The sequence below is a fragment of the Momordica charantia genome (assembly GCF_013281855.1).
Source record: "Momordica charantia cultivar OHB3-1 chromosome 8 unlocalized genomic scaffold, Mcharantia_2.0 BLBB01000008.1, whole genome shotgun sequence".
Taxonomy (NCBI): Eukaryota; Viridiplantae; Streptophyta; class Magnoliopsida; order Cucurbitales; family Cucurbitaceae; genus Momordica; species Momordica charantia.
In genome coordinates this window covers 8,157,673-8,175,279 of record NW_028275166.1, presented here as the reverse complement: position 1 = coordinate 8,175,279, position 17,607 = coordinate 8,157,673, and the positions used below count along the sequence as shown (strand labels likewise).

General features: G+C 31.7%; 2 protein-coding genes and 1 long non-coding RNA gene across 3 annotated transcripts; 1 reads left to right on the top strand and 2 right to left on the bottom strand.

Annotated features, from left to right (window-relative positions):
- The first annotated feature begins 7,015 nt into the window (after positions 1-7,015).
- Positions 7,016-10,784, top strand: LOC111021022 (alpha/beta-Hydrolases superfamily protein). Its single transcript, XM_022297849.2, has 9 exons — positions 7,016-7,749; positions 7,943-8,060; positions 8,874-8,910; positions 9,014-9,083; positions 9,200-9,304; positions 9,480-9,630; positions 9,718-9,800; positions 10,173-10,266; positions 10,382-10,784. Exons 1-9 carry the CDS (start codon positions 7,719-7,721, stop codon positions 10,464-10,466), a joined length of 774 nt encoding a protein of 257 aa, XP_022153541.1. The 5' UTR covers positions 7,016-7,718; the 3' UTR covers positions 10,467-10,784.
- Positions 10,785-11,695: 911 nt separating this feature from the next.
- On the bottom strand, positions 11,696-14,308 carry LOC111021049 (uncharacterized). Its single transcript, XM_022297886.2, has 6 exons — positions 14,245-14,308; positions 14,085-14,159; positions 13,281-13,464; positions 12,732-12,830; positions 12,534-12,600; positions 11,696-12,448 (listed from the first exon to the last, which is right to left on the bottom strand). The coding sequence occupies exons 1-6, from the start codon at positions 14,286-14,288 to the stop codon at positions 11,829-11,831; spliced, it is 1,089 nt and encodes a 362-aa protein (XP_022153578.2). The 5' UTR covers positions 14,289-14,308; the 3' UTR covers positions 11,696-11,828.
- Positions 14,309-14,406: 98 nt separating this feature from the next.
- On the bottom strand, positions 14,407-15,276 carry LOC148209460 (uncharacterized). The gene is made up of 3 exons (XR_015792696.1): positions 15,147-15,276; positions 14,603-14,769; positions 14,407-14,488 (listed from the first exon to the last, which is right to left on the bottom strand). It is a non-coding gene; the product is annotated as an uncharacterized LOC148209460 (long non-coding RNA).
- Between the last annotated feature and the right edge of the window lie 2,331 nt (positions 15,277-17,607).

Here is a 17,607-nt window from a genome sequence, read left to right as displayed (position 1 = left end):
CTTTGGCCTCAACGCTTCTTGGACGTGGATAAAGGTAATTTTTTTACGATGTTGTAGTACTGTAAACTTAAAAAAACTTTGTTATCCTGTGTCTTTGTCGTCGATAATGCCATGGGATTCTCTAGTTGAAATACAGAGTTGAAGTTTATGGAAGGAGGCAGATTTTGGCAAGACCCTTAAATAAAGGTAGTTTGCATTCCAATCATATCTGATTCAGCTGTTGATGATAATCAGGAAATAAACTGTTGTGCATTGCTATATTATCTGCCTCGTAATGAGGAGTAATTAGGGTGTGTTTGGGAGTAATTTTGGTTATTGTCAAAATCACTTCTTTTTTCTTTGATCGTGTTTGGCAAATTATGAAATTAATTTTCCATAATTTTTAGGAAAGTTTAAAATGACTTTAAATTGATTTTCAATGTATCACTTTAATGGTGATTTTGGAAAATCAATTACACTTAAATCTCTTTTTCCGAAATCACATTATCACTCTCAAATACACCTAGTCAGTTGAGTCTTGATAAGTTTTTAACCTGGTTGAAATAAGGCTTAAGCATGGCTGAAAGGGGCTGACCCGTAGATTAAGAGTGTTATGGGGTGAGATGGGGACGAGGGTGGCCTTTTCGTGCCCATTCTTGCTTCTCGTTTCATTTTCCATCCCTATGAAGTTTTGTGCAATCGGGGATTCTTGTGGGGAATTATTCCCCATTTAGTTATTTATAATTTCCCACATTTATTTATTTATAGAAAATTTCTAATGAATTATCCCTAGAAAATATTCATTTAAATGGTTAAATTTATTTCGAGAATCTCTATATAAAAGATAAAATTCTTAAATTTCTAATAACGTTTCATAATTCATTCACCATAGTATCTGCAAATTTTGTACCTAAATATTTAGGTTTAGACTTTTTAAAAAAATTATATAATTATAATAAAAAATGGGGTGGGAGTGGGACAATGATACTAGAAAAGGAATCAACCCTCTGCAAGCTCATTCTCATTTAGGACACGGGAAAAAGTTCTCTTTCCCGCTTTGCTTGGTATCGATCCTTATGGAGAAAGTAACACTCCCATCGTGGATTAGTTTGATTCTAAAGTAAGTGATTTATATCTCATTTATAATCGAGTTAAATTCTGATCATGTGTGTTGGACGTAACTTTTAATTTAAATGACTTTTAAAAAATATATATTTGTTCTTAAAATATCGGGGTAGAAGTGCTTTAAATTAAAATGCTTATGTTTCTTTTTGTTACATTTTCTTGATAATTATTTTAATTGTGAATTTATTTGTTTGTATTATATTCAAAAGCGACTTTAATAATCACAGTTTTGTTTTAGCCTTTTCATTGCATTATAAAATGATTCTATTTTTTTTAAATCATTTCTTAACAAAGTGAGTTTAAACTAATTTGATTTTTTTAAAATACTTTTTACTTGTTACCAAGCAACAAGCACAACATATTTAAAAAAAGAATAATATGCGGTGCTTACTACATTATATTAAATTTTTTTGACATATCAACATTTCCATCCATCAATGTAAAAAGTGAATCGAAAATTTTCATATCATCGTGAAAAGATCAACAAAATATTAAAAGAAATAAATTATCATTAATATAGACATAACATTATTAATCATAATTTTTCACTTTTTAAAAGGGTGAAATACTTATTTGTTAATTTAAATAATTTTATAAAGTTTTCTTGTTTGTTTGTTTTTTTTAATTATTATTAGTATTTTTTTTTATAAGAAACTAGACAAAAGCAAAGAACAAAAACCGTCTATAAGGGCAAGGGAAGAGATATCCCCTCCCGGGAAACTACTGAAGAATAGCTCTCCAATCTTGTACAATCAACCTTCATCGATATTTTTTTTCTTTTTTATAAATTTTCAAAAAATTTAATCATCGACATTTCAATCCATATTAATATTTCATTCGGTATATCAAAGGCACCCTAGAATAAATTAGTTTTTTATTTTTTATTTTTTTTGAGTTGACCCATTGTTTAGGACTATAAAAAATTATTTGATGTGGACATAAATGATAATTAAAACTGTCTTCCAAAGCGTTTGAAGTCCGAACTTTGCATGATACTCTTTATAAGTGTTTTTTAAAGAATAAAGAATTGACAAGTCCACACACATTAACATATTACTCCTACTAACAAAAAAAATAAGGCATATTTCTTTTAAAAAAAAACAAGCAATATCATAAAGAGTGAAAGCAATTTTGGAGCTTAAATGATTCTCTAGAACCAATATTTTGAGATCAAAATCTTTTTCTTGCTTGTCGTTTCATAGAATGCGTAGTTTCTTGTATTATCGAATTTTCTACCTAGGGTTTCGAAACGGTTTAAACACCCATTCTACAAGTAAAGGGTTTGGTATGTAAGTCAAAAGGCTTGGTTTTCCTAGAATCCTACCAAGAAGGGAGCCCTATACCATACATCCTGCTGCCTCGGAACGATTGCACGTTACATATAGCAGCACGACAAAATGAAGGCGGAATCCTTGTAACTATGATAGAAAGTCGTTTGCTTGTTGTCAAAAAACATCAGCCACAGGGTAAACCACCGCTTCTCAGACCCGTGAATTGAAGTTGGCTTTAGGTGTGATAGAACTCCGAGTTACTGCGTGCGATCGTATACTGAGGTAATGCTCCCCGCTGCTTGTTGGAACGACGCGAGTCACCTGCTATTTCCAAACATAGAAGAAGCTTCATCCAAATCGAACCAAAGATCACGTAAAGAGACGTAACTTTTGATTAAATACGGTTCTATCTAACTATTTTATGGTGGAAGGAAAATAATTTTTAAGGACCATGATCGAATGACTTGTAATTGTTAATGTGATTTTTTGTACACTAAAATTACTACACAAACTTGTGATTTTTACAAATGGAAGAATAAGTTTATATATTCTCAAGGTCATCTTTGAAGATATCAGTAGAACTTTTTTTTTTTTTTTTTTAATGAAAAATACTTAGGTGCTTTTTGTTCAATTATAAGTAGGAGAGAGAAATTTAGGGGAAAAAAAAAGATATTTTTTCTGTTTTTCAAAAAATTAAAAAGCTATAAAATTTTTGTTGCTGATAAACATAAAAATGAATGTGACCCGTAACCACTTAAATATTGTTCTTTTCGTAATGTATTCTTATTCCGAAACTATATAAAATAGTTTTTGGAAAATAGTGCACAACACATTATTAAGAAAATAGTTTTCAAATTTGGCATTATGGTGGAGAATATAGAAAAGGTTCCCATCTAAGAAAGAAACTCCTAGAAACTAAAATGGAAACTTTAGAAAATATATGAAACTTTTGAATAAAATACTTGATTCCACTAGAATCAATTTTACATTAAAAATATTAAAAAAAAAGGAAATTTTCAGACTCCAAAGAAAAAGCTTATATTAAACTATGTAACTCTTTCTTTCTTTTTATTTCTAAGTGGGAACTTTTTATTCCTTTCTTTTTCCTCTAAATATTTGATATTTGGAACAACTTCCAAGCACTAATAATTAAGAAAATAAGTGCATAATAACTATCTTCAATTAGAATATAGTTTTTTCCCCTTAAAGAGGCTTTTTAAATTAAGTTGCAATGAGCACATAACATTAAGAACTTTTATTCTTTAAGCAATTAGGTTAGTTTAATAAAGAACAAAACCCAACCCATATCAATTTGACAAGACAAAAAGAAGTTAATTATTGATAATCAATTTCTTAATATATCTATTGCTCTTTGAAAAGTGTCTTATTCATTGGACTAATTAAATATATAGAACCATTAAAAAAAATTAGTTCATTGATAAGACTAAAAGGGCTTCTTTATCATATGCTCAATCTTTCTCTAACAATATTTTTATTCTACTGAACTCAAAACCATTGGAGCTGCCCATTGCTTAATTAACTTCTCATTTACTTAAAGCTTATCACTTTAAACAAATGTGAAAATGAAATGATTTATACTTCCTCTTCATAGCCTTCCCTAGCGGTATACATTCTTATTTTTCTTCTTCAATCAAAATTCTCCACTTAATTTGTCTCGAGTGGGAATAATTTATTTTCTACTTCTGTACTTGTAATCTGGTATTAAATTAATGTCAGACTTAAAACTAGATTAAAGAATTTGGTTGAAACAAACTAATAAGTCACAAAAACAATAGCACTTGAAATCTAACAAGAAAACATCAGAGCCTAGTCACAAAAACATATGAATTGAGCTACAAAATCAATAAATAAAAAAAAGTTCAGACATAGCCAAAGTAGATGTTGAACAAAATTAGCGCCCAAAAATAAATCCTCAAGTAACTTGTTTGATTGTAAAGTTGATCAAGCTCAAATCTGCTAGTAGGAAGGACCTGCAAAATAGAAATGACACTTTGATGCTCTAGTTAGTACACAATTTGATTTATATTCGAGAGAGAATATATTTCGCGTAGCTTATATGAGGGTTGAGACTCTCTATTTATAGAGACGAGCTTCTGATAGGACTTTTGACAGGGCTTCCGCAACCTAGGACCAAGCTGTCGTGTCGGGAGAATATGTATGCCATCGTACTCCCTCGATTACTCTTTAACTTCAGCTTGTACCTGACATAGGTTGGTACGTAGAATGTAGTTCGGCTCGACTTCAGGAACTTGCTCTTGTTGAATCTTCTTACCTGATTCTCTTGGTCATTCTGAAAACTGATGATCTTTGATGTCGACACGTGGCAGTCAATAAATCACCTCCAATATAACTAAAGTTCAGGGATCAATCCAATGAAATCAAAATTTTATGATTAAAGGGTATTCGTGAGCATAGGACAAAAGATAAATTTATTGGAAAGAGAAACATGATCAAAGTACTAAGCTGTGGTTCACAAATGTCTAGTCAAGGATTTGCACCAGCTTCTTGTCTAGTGATATTATGCTTTCACTTTATGAACTAGACAAGGTGAAGTTAGAACAAAATATATCCTTTAGCTGGCTTTGGAGATCACACCCAACCTCCTCCCATATGTGGATGGGGTTAGGCTCTGTTGCATGCTTCCACTGATCTAATTTAAAGATTGAAACAGAAAAAAGAAGATTATTTGAGTTGCATTAGTTACAAATATCTGTAAAAGTTCCATCTTTTGGTTCTAAATGCATACTTCTTTTCTTATTAAGCTCAAATTCTCATACCCAATGAGGCAAAGGGAACAAGAACAAGAAAAAGAAAAAAGGGAAAATAGGGGAAATAGGGGAAGGAAGGGAAGTAACTTCAAATTGAAGTATTTTAATGTCCAACAAAGAATAGTGCCAACAGCATATGTTGTCCCTTGTTAAAAAAATAAGCCCACATATTAAGCACAAACCAATTCTATAATCAAGCTGGATTATCTCTCCATTTTTAAGGGTGGGGTGGAGGAGGAGGAGTTGACAAACACAAAAGTTTCTCTTTCCATAAAGGGGGGAAAAGTGCCCAAACATTGACCAAGGAGAAAAGTAGATGCTTCAATTGTATGAAAAAAAAACCAGTCACAGTATGCCACATCTGATTTATATTTCTTTTCTCATTTCTTTCTTTTGATCATTTTGTTTTGGTCAACCAGAAAATACATGTAGATTCTTCTTTACCATGCACCCACAATTTAGCTTTTGTTTTGCAAAAGGTTGTTGAAGCTGAAAGCTTTCAAAATCAGAGCATTTTTTATAGCTATGTCTGAATTTTCTGTGAAGGTTTTTCCCATTTCATGGATTAATAAAGCGTGCAGTTTTACTATAGTTTCATTCAGTTGCAACTGAATAAATTGCGAAAAATAAGAATGAAAATTCTGAGCACTGCAGCAATGGCAAACATAAGAATAAATCTCCAGGCAGAAAGAAAAATAAGATGTTCAACTGCAATCAAGGCTCCAAACCCAGTATTATTCCTTAATCAGTAAAGCCAAAAAAAAAAAAACAGAGAAAAGAAATAGAGAAAAGAAAAAAAGAAAAAGAAATGAAGATAATATTATCAGAGATATCTCATCCCAAAATGGCTACACTGTAGAGTTGAATTTGCATCATATAGGTTCTGACTAAAAGTTAGTGGTGTAAAATTGACTGAGACCTTTTACCTAACCTCTGCGTAGCCACTTAGTGGTGAGTGTGTTGTCAAATTGATCTTGTTGAGCTGTAGAATCTATTCCTCAGAGCCAAATATTTCTAATCTTTATTGCTGCTATCGGGACATTCTCCCTAATAAACTCATCCAAAATGATCCTCTAAAAAAGTTTCAACATGGCAGAAGGAACATTGTAAATGTAATGGCCATGGCTGTGTAGAATTAGATGGTTAATATTGCCTCAGTGCCATTATTAAAAGTGAACTAAATGAAAAAGCTCATCTTTCGTTGTTTCCTATAACTAAACCAGTTGGGAGATAGAAGTAGTAGATGAGCATATTTCTCAACCCAAACGGGATTTTGAGCGGGAGTTTCTAAATACATGAAGTTATTGTGGAAGTGAAGAAGTAGTTTGAGTAGTTAGAAGGATTGGATAATATGAAAAGGAGACTAATCAAATATAATGATTGAAATCCATACTATTTCTCTTCATATCTTTTGTTATGTACACAAAAAGTTCAATGAAAAACTTCCATTTTGTAACACATATGGGGAGAACCATGTTGAAGAGCTTTTTATCTTATTAAGTTCTACTAAAGACTTAGCAAATCTACAAGCTGGACAAGTATTTTTGTCTCCCTCCATGAGCCTCAGATTTGAATGCATCATTTAAGTTCTGTTTTTCAGCTACATAATCATATCAAATCAATCAAAAGTTAAAAGCTCCAACAATTCTAATCCCTTGAAATATGAAAAAAATGATTTGATTCTGCTGAAGTTGTTGTCAATATGGTGGCCGTGTGTGCACATAGATACAAACAAAAGTAGTCTTTGTAGTGGGTCTCAGAGCAATCGAAATACAATGAACTGGCAAGCAGAAGAGAAGAAAGAGCAGAGAAAAAAGTTGAAATGCTTTTTTATTGTGCATGATTCCACTTCAGACATCCTGGTTGGTAACCACATATGGACAATTATAGTATAAAAAATATAAATGCAGAATATAAGATAAAATTTCCTTAGCACTGCAATTTTTAGATATTTCTTGCTGCTTAAAATTAGATAGATTGGACAGCTGAACCAACTTCGCTTTCTGGTTAATGGTATCCATCAGAAATTCATTAAAAATGATTCATAAAAGATATTTCCTTGGACAAACTGAGAGGTTATTCTCTGTTATTTCTAGTAATATTCTTGAAGTTTGTTATTGGAGTTTGCTTTATTTTCTGGCCGCTGCCCAGTGCCCACAAGCATAGATTCTCTCTATTTTGCATATCCAGAGCTCTCTCTCCTAGCTGGGAGCCCTGCGGATGGATGAACGTGCTCTGCCTGCTGGGATTCTTTGTGTTCATAAAAAGATTTCATGCTTTTGTCCTTGTCTTTACCTCTCCTTTTCACAGATGCCTCTCCCTTTCTGAATTTCTTGGCCATTTGGTGTAATGTGCAGCTGGTGTACACACCACACTAGCATAGTGATTCATATTCTCCCACATTTTATTCCCACTTTCACATCACCCAAGTTTTCCTATAAATAGACATTTCCATTGTTGTTTTTCTACATCACAGCATATTACACTTCTGGGTCATTGCATATACTCTCAAGTAGCCTCTTAATTGCAGCTGTTACAAGTTACAACTTTGAAAATGAGCTATTCACATTCAAATATCAGCTCTGGTTTGTTTATTTTTCACATTACTTCTCATTTCTTTCTCCATCCATAATCACACATTTGCTTGAGTCTGTTTTTTCTTTTTTTGTTAACCAGCAAACGAAATCTCCTTTGTCCCTCTTGTGTGCGCCCCACCGTAGTTTTTTTTGTTCTATCTATGATTAAGAGAAGTCACACATTCTAGTGGCCAAACTGCAGGCAGTAGATCATCTGCTAGAAGGTCATTAGAGTTTGGAAGGACACATGTTGTGAGGCCCAAAGGAAAACACCAGGCTACTATTGTTTGGCTACATGGCCTTGGTGATAATGGCTCTAGGTAATGCCTCTTTTTTGTTCCCTACATGCTCAACTCCATATTAAATGATTTCAAATGGGGCTTAAATCCATTCAAGTTCCTGCATTCATATAAGAATCTGAGTTATCTAAAACTGTACAATACATACTCGAATAATCCAGCATGTTTGATTATTGTTTGAATAGTTTCATTGAAGCTAGCATAGCACCAAGATTTGTTTTAACTTGTGACTGTCTATATTGGATGTTTATTTTACTAGCTTTCCAAGACGGAGTGGACAGTTATATTCCTTTCCCTTTTGAACAAAGTACATTTCTACCTTCAATAAGAAGGGTTTCTTGCCAACCTTTGTTTCCTAAGCCAAACGAAAAAGGGAAAAGGTAGTTTAAGAATGTCAACATCTTCATATTCTTTCCTTGTGTTAATGAAATGTGAAAAAGTAACGGCGCCGTAGAAACGGTACGAATAAATGTTAAACTTTGCTTTTCCACTTCTTGTCTGATCTTATGATTAAGTTTATTTGGGAACCATGGTTTGGAAAAGGTATATGATTATTTTACTTGGTTCCCCAGACAGGATAGGGCCCTCTATAGTACTTGCAATCTTCCTATATATTTTGTGCTGGGGTTTCTTTTCCCTTTTTCTATCAATTTCATCTTTAAAAACCAGAAACTCACTTGCTAAACCTCGTAAAGTTGAAAAGAAAATAAGATTACTTCTCCAAGGTGTTTTCTTAGTGGTTTTATGCTTTAATTTGAAGATTCTTTAGCTAATATCCAATCTGACAAGTTCTGTTTTCTTGCTTTATTTTTTTTTCTCTGCTTAAACTTGCAGCTCTTCTCAACTCCTGGAAAGCCTTCCTCTTCCAAACGTAAGAAATATAATTTCATACCATCAAATGGTCATGCTTTCATGTTTAGCTTACTCTCCTGGCTTTCTTCCCATACTGATCATCATTTCTTTCAAATATACAGATCAAATGGATTTGTCCAACTGCTCCAACTCAACCGGTATCTCTACTCGGAGGCTTCCCTTGCACTGCATGTCAGATCAACAAACTTCTACTTTTCTCAACTTTTTCATTCCCATGCCCATATCTCTTTCAGTGGTTTGTTTCTGAAAAATTATTATCTAAAAGTGTTCCATATGATTCTTATCAGGGTTTGATGTCGGAGAGCTTTCAGAAGAAGGTCCAGATGATTGGGAAGGTCTTGATGCCTCAGCTTCTCATATTGCAAACTTGCTGTCTGCAGAGCCATCTGATGGTAAATTTTTTGCATGTTAAGCTGTCAAATATCTCAAGTGAATACTGAAGCCAAAAGAACAGAAACTTCAATCCCCAAAACTATTAACAATATGTCAATCTTTATAAGTATATCAAAATATTTGTTCTCCAACTTGATGGAGAATAAATTTCTTCACTTCAATTATTTGTGACAGTGAAAGTTGGGATTGGAGGCTTCAGTATGGGAGCTGCTATGGCACTTTACTCTGCAACTTGCTGTGCTCTTGGAAAATATGGGAATGGAGTCCCATACCCCATCTACCTAAGGGCAGTTGTTGGACTTAGTGGCTGGCTTCCTGGGTCAAGGTATGTTTTTTTGGGGAATAAATCTAGCTCTATGAATTAAAAGTGTTCATATAGAGATAATATATGTTAAGATAATGTTGTATGTAGGAGCTTAAGGAACAAATTTGAAGCATCACACGAGGCTGCAAGGCGGGCGGCATCGATCCCTATCTTACAGTTTCATGGAACATGTAGGTCTCTAAAACCTCATATGCTAATGTTTTTGTTTAGAGTAAATTGAAGATTTCAACCATCAGAATAATGATTCTTCTGACAAAGTTTATGATTTCAATATATAACCCAGCATTTGAGAAAATATTGATTCTCAACAGTTTTAAGTGACCATTTGAGAAAATAAGCGGCTGTTAAGAAGCCAAATCCGAAAGTGGAAAAAGAAAAGAAAAAAGGACAACTACCGTTGTTCTATATTACCCAAACATGTTTCAAGATTTCATCACTGTTTTTCAGAACAACTCTGAGACAACCTTAAAGATTCTTTAGTGTTTTTCTCTTGGTGGGTTTATTTAGTGAAACATTGTTAACCATTATGAACCAAAATGCAGCTGATGAGGTAGTCCCTCCCAAGTATGGAGAGAAATCAGCCCAAGCATTGACCTCAGCTGGGTTTAGAACCCTTGTTTTCAAAAGCCAAGAAGGGTACTACTCTATTCCTCTCTTGAAATCCATAAAACTGAACAATCAATATGAAAAATGAAGCAAATCAAAAGGCTTAAATCTAAGAAAGAGTGTTTGATTGATTACTTGTGGGCAGGCTTGGGCATTACACAGTCCCAAAAGAGATGAACGAAGTGTGCAGTTGGCTGAACTCAAGGCTGGGCCTTGAGGGCTATCGCTAAGCATTCAGAAAACACCATTTTCCAACAGTAGCTGAAGCTGAGAAGAAAGAGGACAATAAAGTTGAAGAAGAAGAAAAAAGCTTATGCTTTTTTTTTGCTTCGAGTAGTAGGCCATGGTAGAGAATGGGGCATGGGGCTTTTGGTATAGAGAGAAACTTCCATTCCCTTTTCAACTTCTCTGTTCCCAATAAAAATTTTGGATTAGTTTTTCTTTTTTATAAAAATTTGTAGTACCCCATAGTTGAGCTCATTTTCACTTTAGGTGTCTGTTATTTGTTTTCTTTTTGGTAATATTATGATAGTTATGAATTATGATTATGATTTTATTTCTTTTCTCCTTCAACTACTGCTCTTCATTTTTCTTTTTTCTTTTTTAGTTTAGTGTAACTAGTTGCAGACCAATTTCTCACCAAAATTCTTACTGTACATGTTATCTTAATCATTTTTTTATATAATTAGTTGGGTAGAGATTCGAACTCAGAGACGCGTGTCAATTACACTTAAATTTGGCAAAAAACCTCCCCATCATTATATTTCATTCTCTCCCTTATTTTACACATGGAAGGAGAATTTATGAAAAAATAGGGTTTTTTTTTTTAATTTATAAAGAGGTTAGATTATAGATAATGTTGTGGTTTAAAAAAAAAAATCAATTTTCATTGTTATTTTTATAATCCATAAAATAATATTCATATAAACCTATTTGAGTTTAGCTACATAAAATGTCGTGAGTTTGGATCTTCGTCATGTTGTATTAAAATATATATATTCATATATTAAAAAATAATAATAATAATAACTTTGAATTTAGAAATTAGTTTCAGACCATTTTTTTTTAGAAAAAAAAAATTGGTGAATAGGGTAAGAAAACATGATATATTTTTTTTTCATTATATGTATAAAAAAACACTTTTTCCAAATTTGTAAAAAGAATATATCTCTATTATTTATTTTATTTTAATTTAACAAATATGGAATTGAGAGATGTCCATTTAACAATGTTATCGTTTCTTATTTTCGTTGATGGGAGAAGAAATAATAAATTTATTTTTGTTGTTTTCAAAATTTCTATTCAATTTTGAGAATGTTTCTCAAATGAGAAACAAAAAACATAAATAAATTTAAAAAAATGCCAAAGTTTTGGAGCCAAGTAGGAGATATAAGCAATTAAAACAAGAGGATATAAATATAATTGAGTTCAATGCAACTTTGTACACACTAAACAAAATTTATCAATTAAACTAATTACAAACTTACCTGATAATTTAAAAGCCATTTCAAGTTCTTGAGCATTCAAAATGCTTCCTACAAAAATAGTATAACCATCTCTATATTACCCTATCCTATTATATATAAACTACCCTACTGACCACTGTTAAAATTGTTATGATCACTTCCATTGTGAGATGAACCGTTATTATAATTCATGCGAGTAAAATGTGAAGCGAAGGTAGGAATGATCTGTCGGACAAATTGTTGACTACCTCTTAAATTCGATTGTGGATTCACGTTCAATCCTTGTCGAACATATGACATCGACCCGAAGAGCTGATTCATAGGTGGGACCATCAATCTGGCAGCAGCAAAAGAGGCAAATCTCAGGGATCCAATATTAGAAGCTGAAAAAGGAGCCATGGGAAGAGCTTGATCATGACATCCATTCCCATTATTACGTGCCATCATCTCAAAGAGAAGGGTATTAGAAGAAGAAGTTGGGCCATAAGAACAGTCCATATTATTGGCAATCTCAACAGAGGACTGGGGGCTCCTCCAACTAAGAGGATCAGAAACAGTGGATGAAAAACTGCCAAAGGGAGATTCAGGACACCCATTTGGATTATTGGTTAAATTTGAAGTTGGAGCTGCTCCACTAAAATTGCTTGCATAGGTTGATGAGAAATTGTTGGCGAGTTGTGTGTAATCTTGAGCTTCAGCTTCAGCAGCAGCATCTGTCCTTTCATCACCAGTGTTTTGATCTAAATCTGAAAATCAAGCATCATATAACAAAGAAAAATTAGAGCAATACTCAAGGAAAAATAAGCATAGAAAATAATTTATAAGTCGAACCTGTTCTTGTGCCGAAAGTGTTGCGACAATTTTCACAAAGACATGCTGATGTACAACCAACTTCGGCCTAGTGATACAAAAATCAGACTGAAATTAGAAGGTATTATGGAAAACATTAGTGTTTTTTTCTCTTTTTCTAAACATGTACCAAAAAGGTTAAAAAGAGAAAAAAAAAAAAACTAGAGACTGAAAACATACCTGAAAGCATTCGCAATATCTTTTATGACACATTGACTTCTTGCATTTGCATCCTTTTTTATGTCTATGTAAAGATGAAGTTGTACAATTCTCTTCCACCTGTATATCGGAATACATTAATCGAAATCATTAAAATTTTAGTTTAAGCATTGGACAAGCCTAACAATTATACAAAACTTTTATATATAAATATAAAAGATATCTCAATTCTCAAACTTTTAGATGAAATGTTTTATGATAGTTTTCTGCCATTAATCTCACTAATAGAATCGTCTTAATCTCTAAATTTTGTCTTACATATTTTTTTAATGTCTTAATAGTAAAAATAATAATGCTCTACCTATGCTATTGATCTTTTCTAACCATTATAAATTGTCCAAGAAGTATAGCTCTTAATTTAATTAAAAATTAAAGATGTTTAGACTCGATCGATACTCAAGATTTCAATCTTACTTACTACTTAAGATAGCGTTTTATAGTATTTATATTAACACGATGTACTTAAGTTAGGAATAATATCATTATAAAGAAAGTGCAGGAGGGATTTACCATAACTCTTGTTGGAAAATCAAGTGATTGCCTCGTGACCTTTGGAGCAAAAGCAAAGGCATTTTTTGATTGAATTTGGCGACTTACAGACTTAACTTTATCCTCATATTCAATTTTGTTGATGCAATCTTTACAGCCACAAGAATTTCCACAATAAACACCAGCTGAAAAGCACTCACAATAACTGCAATTAAAAAACAAGTTAAAATGCAATACAAATGCTTTTCACACCTGTAGAAACTAAAGGCTCATGCCTCTTCTAATTAAGGATCGTCGATAAAAAAAATTGTAGGGTTACTGTTCCTGTTTCTTTGAATTTCTTTATTTTTAATGAATAAAGATGAATAGTATGATTACAACGTTCAATAATTCAAAAATGATAAAACAATATTTTATTTATGTTTTGAAATAAATTGGAAATGAGAACAAGAAAGGATAATTTTGTTTTGGTTCTTTCCAAATTCTTCTATGTAATTGAGGAATGATAGACAAACAAAAAATAAAGTTAGTTGTAAAATTTTAGATTTCTTAAGAAAATTAGAAACAAGAAACAAGAAATGGAAACGTTACCAAACTGGTCCTTTATTTTTAGTTTCTCCATCATAAGAAACGTTTCTAAAATTGTGTACAACAAAAATTAAATTTCTTTGTTTCTTACTCATTTCCAACATTTTTAAGAATATAAATAAAAATATTGTTGAAAAGTAAATATTTTTCTTTTCGACTTATAAAATGCATAATAAATATTAAAAATAAGAAAAATGATACAAAACTTTTTACATTAATCATCTAATCTTCACTTACAGTTTTAGGCACCCCGATTTCTTGCAATTGCAACGTTTCTCGTTTTTATTTTCGCCCATGTGTTCTGATTTCTTCCTGCAATCATGGCAATTTAAAAAACCCATTTCAAAAAATGGTAAAAAAAAAACTCATGAAAAATACCGAAGGAAGAAAATTAGACCTCTTTCTTCCAGTTGGTTTGACCTTATTGATCAACTCAATCATGTCTCCCCTCTCAAACGGAGACATCTACAGTAATTCATAATTGTTATGAACAAATTGAAGTATAATTAAAATATTAAAAAAAATTATATTTACACCTTATCAAATTCCCCAGATAATTTTTCAGAACTTGCAGCCCGCAAATTCTCCTCCGGGTTTAGTTTCGAAATATCCGAGATTTGGTATTCAACACCAGCAGCATTCTACAATATAACAACTAATTAATTTATCAATGTGGCTGTTAAGATAACCAAAATTAAATTTCTATCTTACTTTCTTATTAAAAAAAAACAAAAATATATACACAAGCAATTTACCTCGAGACACTCAGAGCTTTTGTGAGATGGGTGAATAACTTCAGTTAACTCCAACTTTACCTCCTCTGTAGACACTGTTTTGTCCGATAGAAGTGCTTCTACAGTTTTATTACCTTCCAACAGAAGTGCTTCTACAGTTTTTTCACCTTTCACTTTGTTGCATGCCTCTGAAAATTTCATATTTTAAAATATATTTTCAGTGTTTTTTTTTTCCGTTTGAAAAATATATATTTTCAGTGTTTGTCAGAGTTTCTCAATCGATTTTTATGACTAAAGTTAGGGTGGGTTAATGTTTGGGTTAGAACCCGTGATTTTGGAAAAAAGATTAATATATTTGATTTTTCAAAACTATTTTTGAAAAATAAATTCAGCTGTAATTCTAAACTTTTCTAAAATCAATTTTAGTTAAAAGGGATTTGCAATGTTATTCATCAAAAACTACTTTTGGAATAATAAAATGTAATCACTTTCTAAAATGTAAAACCATTTTAAGCATTTTATGAAAAAAGTATCTAAAAAGTGCTTATGTCAGACTTTGTATTACCATTTTTATCGGAAATTTCTTCACAATCTTCCAACGATGGCATTTTCTCTATGCGGTCCTCTTTGTGAGGATCACTCGAATGAGTGTTGTTTTCGCAGTCAACATTTGGAATTCCGATTCTACCCCTGCTGAGGACCAGTATAGATAATATTTAGTAAAATTATTAAAAAAATAAAAGAAAAAAAGTATTTGATAATTAGTTTTTATTTCTTGTTCTTTCACACACGGAGAGTATAGAAAAGAGAGACAAAAATAATCCTTTTCATGAAAATTATTTTTTTTAAAAATAAAGTACTCAAAATTATTATGTTTAAATTAAACTTTTTTAATTTTATTACTTTTTTAATAAGTAAATTATAGGTTTATGTTTAACAAAATTATTGTTTCTAAAATGTGAGAATGCCCAAGGGGAAAAGAACGAAAAAGAATAATACTAACTGGTTACTAGGGCAAAATAGGAGATTTATGTTACCAGTAAAATTTTTAGAAGATGATAAATAAGGAAATTATATGTTGGGATTGCAAGGAGTGCAAGTATAGGAATTGATTATAGATTAAAGCCATCAAAAAAAGCAAAACCGCAAATGTGAATATTTTTAAAAAATAATAAACAAGATACACAATCCCTCGGGCTCGAATCGCTTCTCTGTAAATTGAGGAATAAAGGAGAAAAAACTGAGAGAAACAAAATTAAAATAAGAAATCGTATAGGAGGACCAGGAATGAGGGAGGGAAAAAATCGCCAAATTGGAAAAGGTAGAAGAAAACTGAGAAACAAAATCGTCGATGAAAATTAGAGGAAAAAAAAAAGATTTATTCTTGTTTTTCTTTTTGAAACTGATGAAAGAATCGAAGAGGTGCGCGGGAGATTTTACCTTTCAACGAAACTGGATTCCGTTTCCATATCTTCACCCTCACGAGACTGGTTTCCGTTCGATTCCGGCTCTAACAGAAGAGTTTCAATAGGACGAAGGCTGTTACAGAAATCCAAGTAACTCGAGTCCTACAATTGGATTCAAACACGAACAGAGAATTGAATTATATCAATCGAAACAAGAACTGGAAATTTGAAAATCCCTAGATATCACATTCCAATCGCAAAATCGAATAATCGCATCAAATGCAGCAACGCAATCGAAAAGAAAAAGAAAACAGAGTAATTAATTAGATTAGAAGAAGTGGAATTGGTTTACTTGTACGGCGGAAGAGGATGGGCCCGAAGCAGGAGGCGGAGAAGAGTTCATGTTGGAGAGCGAAATCTGAGTATGAACTGAAACTAATGAAACTGAAACAAGAATGGAGATTTTGTAGAGAGAAACGAGATACGCCATTCTGTTTATAAGATTTAAATCCGATTGTTATGGGGTTCTACACTAAACTAACCCATACCATACAACACTAGTATTCATTTTTCTTTCCCGTTGACTTTGGTCAATTTTCTCTTTGACCTAATAACTCTATTCTATTAGATGATCCTCGTTGGGTTGGGTCTGTTTGTCAATTGAAATATATATTTTTGGTTAAATTACAAAATGCCGTAATTTTAATTTTTTTTTTTAGTATTGATAGTTTCAATTTGGTCCGTTCGAGGGTGTTTTCAATTATACAATTCTAGAAGCTATATACTGATCTTGAGTGAGATCTCTTAATATTTTCAAAAGATTTGACATAGTCTCCAAGTGAATCATGTAAGTTTTACGAAAATTAAAATTGAAACTTTGAAAATCATGTGAACTAAATTGAAACTTTTAAACTATATAGATTCAATCGTAAATTTCCAATTGCAAGGACCAGATTAAAACTATGTGTCAAAACTATAGGACCAACATTATGTAATTTAAACCTATTTTCAAAAATACAAATTGTTCTTATAGTTTTAGCATATTTTTCAACTGAATCTCTATGGTTTTATAAAGTCCAATTTCGTTCCTATTATTTAGTTAAATGTCATCTATCTTTCCTACTATTGTCATATTAAATATGTGATATATTATTTTATTTCTAACAATTAACTAGTATTTTTTTTCTTTTCTATATTTGGATGATTGTGATAGCTATGATTGAGTCTAAGTATAAAAAATAAAAGAAAAAGAAAAATGAGTAGAATGTCAGGAGGTAAAAAAATAGTTTAAAGATTATTTATGAGACAATTTAATCGAATGTTAGAAATCAAATTGAAACTAAGTTCGGATTGAAATGAAATTATAAAACTAAAGGAACTAGACTAAAACTAAACTTTTTATTGTTTATTTATTTCTTTTTTTAGTAAAAACTAAAACTAAGTTTTAAGTTGATATTTGGTACTGTAGAGGATAAAATCCAAAAGTAGTAAAGACATATTTGTATAGTATAAAATCAAAGAGTTATTTTTTTTTCCTAAAATAACTTATATATCATTGTCGAACATATCTAAAAGTGATTAAAAGTGATTTAGCGAGACTGTTAAGGACGATACCCTTCG